Source organism: Vigna unguiculata, chromosome 11 (assembly GCF_037176805.1).
Source record: "Vigna unguiculata cultivar grain cowpea cultivar isolate G323 ecotype 2 chromosome 11, ASM3717680v1, whole genome shotgun sequence".
Taxonomy (NCBI): Eukaryota; Viridiplantae; Streptophyta; class Magnoliopsida; order Fabales; family Fabaceae; genus Vigna; species Vigna unguiculata.
In genome coordinates, this window is record NC_140802.1 from 39,689,900 (window position 1) to 39,698,816 (window position 8,917).

Genomic DNA, 8,917 nt, shown 5'->3' on the forward strand with positions numbered 1-8,917 from the left:
AAGTATATAATATATTATATTATAATTAATTTTAATTTGTGACATTTTTTATTTTTATGTTTAAATAATTTAATTTCTATTATATTAATTTATGTGATTATATAATTAATATATTTTTCTATATATATTTCTGTTACAAAAGTTTTTTTTGTTAGATTTTTTTTTCTTATAATTATTTATCTTGATTTTTATTAGATTATGAAATATACTTGATAGACTATTTTTTATATAAATATTAATTTTCAGTTATATATAAATTTTTACTATAGAAATTTTTTATATATAAATTTTTACTATAGAAATTTTTTTTAGACTTTGTTTCTTTTTATAATTGTTTATCTTGATTTTTATTAGATCATAAAATATATTTTTTTTTAATTTATATATATCGTCGTGTCTGTGTCTTGTCCTAATCTGTGTGGGTACTTCATGGATTGTCACTCCAATACTATATGCAGCAAATAATAGTTCCTACACTTCCAGGTTCCACCATCACCGTATCCTTAAATTACAATATGAAATTTTCATATAAAAGTAGTTGATTTGTTAGGACCATGAATAGTTGATTTAGTAATTTATGAAGACACGTAGAAAAGTAGTTTTGGAAAAGAAAGTATAATATGAGATGAATGAGGTATGAGTGGATTTGTGAAGTTTTAAATAAATATTTGATTTTCTTTTAAATAAATATATTTAATGAAGTTTTCTTTATTTTTTATAATTGTTTAAAAACTAATAAATAGTTTTAAAATTATTAATACTTTTTAAGAAATAACCCATTTTTATGCTGTCAATTGATCCGTCTAACAAAGACATTTGTATTGTAAAAAATACTTTTAAAAACAATTTTCATCTGCTACTAAAAAAAGAACCATCAAAATTCAACAATTCTGTCAAATCAATATATATATATATATATATATATATATATATATATATATATATATATATATATATATATATATATTCAAGTCTATTATTTCTCCAATTGACCTGAAAATACCTTTTTGAGAAAAAAAAATCTTCTTCAAATCAATTCCTTATAATAAATGTATTCAACCATAATTATTTTCCAGTGAAACTTCCTAATAGAAGCATTCACGTGCCGTAATTGTTGGATATGTTTGATACAGGTTGAAGAAAGAATCAAGATAAGAGTAGAAGAAAAGGTTAAAACTTGTGGGCATGAAGGGATTATAAATGTAGAGTTTTCTTTTTTTTCAATAATATTGTTTTAAAGGTAATAGGTGGAACAGTTTTCAATGGATTTCAAAATAAATGTTCTTTCTGTCATCTTGACCAATTGAATAGAGATGTTTATAAATTGCTGAAATGGGCTATTCTTCATGCACCCCACTTTTTGTCCCTGCAACCCCTAAATTCAAATATTCCATTTTACCTTTGCGTCTCCTCTCCCCTTGCATAGTTAGTTGAGACAACACCCACTATGGAAAGTATAAAGAATAATGATATTTAATGATTTTTATTTTAATTGTAGTAAAAATGGTTTGGGAATTACAACTTTTGTGGGGTGCAGGAAGAAAATGTTGAAATGATTCATTGCCCATTCACTACAATCATGAAAGGTTACTCTGATTTCTGTGGCATTGCCCATTCGATGAAATCACTACAACATAAAAGTCATTCTTGTCTCTTTCTAATGGTAGTAATTAACTAGCTAAGCAAATTTGAAACCAGTTTTAATTTGTAACAGAATAAATATTGTCTATAATTTTTTTTGTAAGAAGTGGGTGTATGACGCAAGTTAAAGGAAAAAACTTGATATCTTCGAAAGAGTGTCTTAAATTCAAATAACATAATTAACTATAAGTACAGGGCAGGAATAAATTACGCAAAATTTATCCATTAACCTGACCCTGCCACCCACCCCAATCCACTAGCATGCGACTGGGTTGCAAAACAAATCAAAAATTTACCTAACAAACTTTTAGCATTACAAACAGTTTTTCCAATCACAACCACCATATCAAAATCACAGCACTCGCTAATGGTACGCCAGAAAATGCCAAGGTACCTTCACCATATTTTACATTCTATCTTCTCTTCTCCTTGGAGCACACGTGATTATTTCGTCAACTCTGAGGATCATCTCAGCTGCCTCTGTTGAAGATAGCAATACAGCTTGTTTGACTTTGAATGCTTCGCATATACCCCGTTCAGCCATGTCTCCAACCTTCCACAAAAACAAAAACACAGGTAAAAGTAGAACAAAAATGCAGACAACTATACATAAACCCTCGTAAAATCCTGCTCTTACTAACATGTTAAACTTGAACACACTCATTAATGACAGGTCCTAACTCACCCAGTCTTAGGCACATACCCTCCACGAACATATACATATATTTTTTATTTTGATGGGGCACATCAAACTAAATACCAAAAATCAGTATATGAACCTAAAAACCCTTTAACCCTAAACCAGAAATCAGTGCATGACCAGTGAAAAATAAAAACGATCGATCAGCTACCAATATAAATAAGATGACAATAAAACATTACATTACAAATGAAATGGCTCTTCTGACAAGAGTGCACTTCATACAACAGACCCAAGAGAAAACAGAAACAAGGCAATATCCTACATCATAATAATCACTCAACAAATTCACCAAACTCTTGGTTTCAATACTTACAGAACCAGAAATAACGTCAATTCCTGCAGTACAGCCCTCCTTCTGATGCTCTGCACGGAGCTGAGAAATCAACTCAGCACTGTCCAAACCAGCATTATCAGCAATGATTGTTGGGATAGCCAAAAGTGCACGGGAGAATGCCTCAATAGCAAGAGACCTCTTTCCTGGAGTTTTCTTAGCCAATGCATCCACTTCCTTTGCCATCACCATCTCGGGCCACCCACCTCCAAGCAACACTCTGCTGTCATTTACAGTCTGTGATAGCACACACAGGGCATCATGCAAAGACCTCTCAGCCTCATCGAGAACATGGTGGCTGCCAAAAAAGCAGATGCATCAGACTTAAAGTTGCACATACAAACAACATTTGTTCTAGTTTGTTTAAAAAAAGGGTCTATTCATACAAATAAAACAATCCTGAGCATGTCCAGCTCACAATGCACTGACTGAAATATAATATTGGAACAGCACTACATAAAGGCCTAAATTCATTATGATGACATGAAGATATTAAGACAAGCAAATAAAGTAAGTAGCATTCAGAAATCCAGCACTTGGTAGTTAGATCACTGTGTTATCATGGAAACAGCATAAGATTATAATCCACCACAAATAGTTAATGATTCTGGTCAAGGTTGATAGAAGCAGAACATCACAAACAAACCCTATGGCCAAAATACAAAAAACTTCAGCTGACAAAATTTGATGTAGCATTTATCAAGATTAAATTGCCTAACTATGTAAAAGAACACTAGAAAGGAATTTTGTAATAACAAGAATAAAATGTACCTAGCACCTCTCAGAACTATTGTACAGGCCTGCCCCATGGCAACACCAGAGAAATGAATTAGTTTATCCTCGCCAATCATAATCTCCTCAATAAGGTCACATTGCCCAAGCTTAACAGACTCGGGATTATCAAAGGTTGATGCAATTTCACCGCCAGTTACCAGAGCCAGACGCTCAATACCATCAAAATCAGCATGCTCAATAGCCAATATCCCCGCATCGGCAAAGAGCTCCTCTGGAAAATTGTAAATCAACTGCCTGTTAACAAAACAGTTGATACCATGACCTATTATCTTCTGCACCTTTTCTCTCATTTTCTCTTTCTCAGCTGTTTCAATCTGAGCAACTCTAGCCATAGAATCAACACGAACGCGTGCACCGTATATCTTCACTTTGTCTGTATCCATGGCAGTGTTGGCCACCAGTATCTTTGCATTCTCAATCCTTTTGGGTTGTCCAATACCGATTTTCTTGTCAAGAATGAATCTGGCAAAAAATATGAATTCAATTAATATAGCTTACACTTTGCCAGAGTAATGCTTATAAGAAAAAAAGAAAAAATTGCTATCACAAAATCCTTCATTATGCAAGATATTGCAGAAGTTGATAATCATGTTTTTTTTATGAGCACGACTCTGCGAAAGTTTCTTGGAAACAGCTTGTGCAACTCAACATAAAAAGATAATAAAGATTCAGCAACAAGTTGAAGAATTCCTATTTGCAAACTGCAAAATAGTCCAACTTTTCAGCAATATTACCCTTCATCTAAGAATGAATCCTTCAGTGAGCCTCCAGGTTTCTTTATAATCTGGATAGATTCTAAATTAGTGCTTCCCTGCATTTGAAAACACCATGGAAAGGATGAATATAAGATGAAAGAATGAAAAGACATACTTAATCAAAATATAACTCAAACTAATAAAATAAATATTGAAGAATAATAAACATTTGTTTGCACTGCAAAATCATTGAATAGCCCATATTACAAAATTAACAAAACAACTGAAGGAAACTTCCTATTTTAAGGCCATCTAGAAATGGGAAAAATCACTACTCTACATGAAAAGCTGTCATAAGCCAGCAAAAAAAAGAGTTAAACAAATAATTTGTTAGTTCTTACAGAGTATTCCAAATTCACTATTATGAAATCGTACCACAGGTATATTGTTATTTATGGATTGGAATACATTTGAATAGCCACATTCACACTATAAGAAATTATTATGAAGCAGCACATAATCTTATAAAAATAGTTATGTAATCCAACTTTCTACTAATGCGTTCAAGAAAGGTTCAAGAAAGTTCAGTCAAGTATGTGGTAAAATAAATTGATTAAGTTTGAATCCGGTGTATCAAGACTGGAATTCATCTGCTGTTCAGAAATTGTCTAAGGAAGAAAATTTGGCTAACAGCAAAGACTCCATTTGCTATATCTATTAAAATTGAAAACTGGTATTCAGTAGGATACGCACGAATTTACCTTCAGCCTCATTACAGCATCCACAGCTAAACTTGCAAAATGCTCCTTGTCCTGTGAAAGAATCTTGGAGCTCAAAGTTGTCATTGCAATGTTCAGTAAGTCTGACCTGAATTTCTCTGCACATTCCAGTAAATTATATCAATATATCAGATAACACGACACAAGAATGCCTAAATACCTGGCCCAGGTCCTTCTAACATAACTACAGTGTTTACAAGACAATAGAGACAATTATAAAACCCTGAAAACAAATCCTACAAAAGAGTGGAAGAAAAAAATACCAGAATCATCTTTGTTGTCCACAACCTTCACCAACAATGCATTTCGAGCACACTCTGCTGCCATTCGGAAACCTAGAAACCATGTGGAAAAATAAGTACATATAGGGAAGTATTCAAAACAAGGGAAATAAAAGATTGACAATGGAATTTTCATTGACTACTTATATTACTACACCTCTCAATAACAAGCATCAAAAAATTAATTCTTACTTTAATTAGAAAACAAGCACGAAATTTGTTTAACACTAGGTTTTGCATTCCCTGCTTAATATCAAGCTTCAAAGTAACACTCGATATGTCAGACATCAACGAAAGACATGCTATTCAAAATACAATTTAGAAACAGATGATGCACAATAAGGAAGATGTAGCTTTCTTATCCAATACAGTTACTTAATGAATATATTGTCTTGTATTCAAAGTGTGAACCACTGAAGTTGCCAGTAGAAAATTCATTAATATGAAAACATAACATTTTCAGGATAAGGGCAGTTGAGCCATTGTAGAAAAGAAAAGAATTGAACCTGATATTATTGTCATTGGATGAATCTTGGCTGCAACCAGCTTTTCCGCCTCCCTTAAAAGTTCACCAGCCAAAACAACGACAGAGGTGGTTCCATCCCCAACTTCATCATCTTGTACTTTTGATATGTCTAACTTATATTAAGGATGGTTATCTTAAGATTTAAAAATGAAAAATATACCCACACCAATGCTCTCTAATAACTGGTAAGGATGACCGAACAAACATGGTTCCCACCAAGTAGGATCTGGGTTGGGTATGCACACAACATTATACCTCACCCTCGCATTCCAAACTAGAGAGGTTGCTTCCAAAACTTGAAACTGTGAACTATGAACTATAACTCACAAGGAAGCAAAATTACAAATGAGCAAACACTCAACCTTATCTGGATGGGTGTTCTGCAACAAATTGCTTGCCACCTTAAAGATAAATATGTAGCATATAACATTACCACTAGTTTAAAATTATTCAAAAATTGGCCATCCACATCCATGATTCTAGTGTAAAGGGACTTTTGAGTTACTATTTTGAGAAATTTGGAGATCCTTTTTCTGCTTTTGTTCACTTATGCTGCCTCACATTGGTGGGTGCCATATAGTGGTGAACTAGAACATAGTACTTTTGCATTTCTTCTGCAGATTCAAAAAGGAGATAAATGTATCCTAGTATGTCTTTTAAAATTGCTGGTTCCTTAAATTAATGGTATCCTTTAAATATCCAGATTGTAGTCTGTTTTTTGGTTTTGGCTCCAGACCTACATCAATTAACTTTACGGTGATTAGAGACTTCCATGAAACTAGGAGTTTCACATCTGCTTCAGAAATTCAAAATCATGACTTCTCACTTTGGATTCATTATATTACGCATTTTCCATGGTTAAAAAACTATTCATCAAGTAACTATCAAACCCTTAGGTAACATGAATAAGAATTTCACATTAGCTCTCTCCAAAATCCAAATTTTCTAAGCTGTTTTCACCACAACAATAAAAATTAATAAGGATACCCACAAGGACTTTAGCAGCTGGGTTATCAATATGGAGGGACTTCAAGATTGTAGCCCCATCATTAGTGACAGTAACTTCACGTCCTCTACCTGTAGACTGCAAAATTTTATCCTGCAGTAATCACATCCAAGACATATGAATTAGCTAAGAGTAGAAAATAAAGCATTTATCACCACCACTTATCAAAATGAGCCAAGAAGAGATTTTACCATTCCCTTTGGCCCTAAGGTTGTCTTGACCAAGTCAGCAATAGCCATGGCTCCAACAAAAGAAGCCTGCACAAAACCAAATCATTCAACATAGATAATTAGAGTAAACCAAATATTCCTAGACTCGTAAAAATAATAATGCACGGAAACATTCACTGATACAGATCATAAACATTATACTATTCTCAAGAAAACAAGGCACAAACATAAGATCATAACATGCTAACCATTCTGGCTCGCTCCCCTTTTTCTTCACTGGCTTCATCTTTAAAAATTCTATCAATCTATAGCATTCACCACAAAAGAAATCCTCAGATGAAAAAAAAAAAGGTAGGAATAGAAAAATACAAAATTGTATAGCATGTAACTTACCGCCATTACAGGAAAATTCAAATGCAATCACCTGAATACAGAATCAAATAATGTCACGTAATCAATCACAGAAAAAAAGAAAAAAAAAGTATCTACGTTTATATGAGAGGATCAGGCCAACTGAAAAAGAACAACAACACAATCACGTAAAAAAATAAATGCACCCTAAAGAAGCACTGCCCTATAGCCCTATGCATATATAGTGCCAGATTACATTGTTCCTTCCACCTTACACAATAAACCAGCCTCTTATCATGTACATCACTCGGGTTACGCTTAAAAAAACTATAAATATGGTAGTTTTTACCATCAAACTACTAAAATAACACAGATCTATCAAGAGAACAGGAAAACAATATACATCCTGTATATTAAATAAAATTAAATAATCCACTATGTCCAAAGTCCACACAATAAAACCTCAATCCTTTGTGTCTAGTTATAGGTTACACACTGCAAATGCAATTCTCACTTCTATCAACTAAGTCATTCTCAAGTCTTAATAAAATTCAGGTCTAGCTATTCCTGTACACCATCCTATCAAAAAACGAAAGAATCAGGGTTTGGCTCGGACAATAGAAAGCAGCATAGATTTACTACGCGAGGGTGAGAAATGGAGGAAGAAAAGAAACGCGATTTGAAATGGTAGAAGTTAAGAAGCTGATGCAGAACACAACATAAAGGAGCTTGCGAACCGAAACAAGATCGAGAATCAAAATGCATAAATGGTAGAACACTTCAAGTACAGAGAACGCGAGAAACTGACCGCGGAAGAAGGTAGGGTTGGGGCGAAGCAAGTGAGAGAGAGTGAGTTGCGATGCGAATCGAGAGCGCGAGGGTTTTGTTTAGGTTCTGTCAAAATATGGGTTTATACAACCTTCTTTAATTTACACACTCACTCTTTTCATTTTTCTTTGTTTTTCATAAATAAAAATGTTGTTAATTTAAATTAGACATAAATAAAAGATTGGTAAAGTTATTATGTTAAGAGATTTGGTAATTTAATTTACAATGTTGTTAAATGGACATGTAATAAAAAATAATTTCTCTCTTTGATAAAACAAATAATTAAGAAATTTCACTTTATTTCGAATAATTGAACAATTCCCTTTTTTAAAAATAACCGTCATAATAATCTTTATATATATATATATATATATATATATATATTCATAAATTATATTATTTTTATATTAATTAATTGTAGGAAAATTTAATAAAATTATATTATTTTAATATAATAAAGTTGTAGATAACTCATGTGTTTTTTGCTGGTGTAAATTGTGATTTTACAGATAATAACTTTAATTTAATATAGTTTGTCCATTTTTTATATTACTAGACCATAAAATTGACGTTGTTCTGCGTAATATGAATTAATTAGTAGACGTATAGTACGAAATAACTTATCAAAGTATTAATAGTATAAATAGAAGTATTTTTTTCATGTGAAAAAGTATAAAAAAATGAGAATATCTTTAAGAAATCAAAATAGTAATTATTATTTTCAAAATAAGTTAAATCAAATATGAAAAACTAATATAAGATGAGTTACTTTCGAAATTTTTTCTATGGAATTTGAAAAAATACTTTTCAA

At 32.1% G+C, this 8,917-nt stretch overlaps 1 protein-coding gene across 1 annotated transcript; it reads right to left on the bottom strand.

The window, feature by feature from the left end:
- Positions 1 to 1,765: 1,765 nt before the first annotated feature.
- LOC114169642 (T-complex protein 1 subunit beta-like) lies at positions 1,766 to 8,204 on the bottom strand. Its single transcript, XM_028054884.2, has 12 exons — positions 8,087 to 8,204; positions 7,321 to 7,351; positions 7,176 to 7,232; positions 6,949 to 7,014; positions 6,739 to 6,850; positions 5,732 to 5,860; positions 5,208 to 5,279; positions 4,927 to 5,042; positions 4,205 to 4,281; positions 3,447 to 3,932; positions 2,658 to 2,973; positions 1,766 to 2,194 (listed from the first exon to the last, which is right to left on the bottom strand). The coding sequence occupies exons 2-12, from the start codon at positions 7,324 to 7,326 to the stop codon at positions 2,048 to 2,050; spliced, it is 1,584 nt and encodes a 527-aa protein (XP_027910685.1). The 5' UTR covers positions 7,327 to 7,351; positions 8,087 to 8,204; the 3' UTR covers positions 1,766 to 2,047.
- Between the last annotated feature and the right edge of the window lie 713 nt (positions 8,205 to 8,917).

Coding starts and splice junctions, on each gene's coding strand:
- LOC114169642 (XM_028054884.2), bottom strand. Junction 5,043..5,207: donor GGACAACAAAGATGATTCTG/GTATTTTTTTCT, acceptor TGGAATGTGCAG/AGAAATTCAGGTCAGACTTA. Junction 4,282..4,926: donor ATGCTGTAATGAGGCTGAAG/GTAAATTCGTGC, acceptor TTTCAAATGCAG/GGAAGCACTAATTTAGAATC.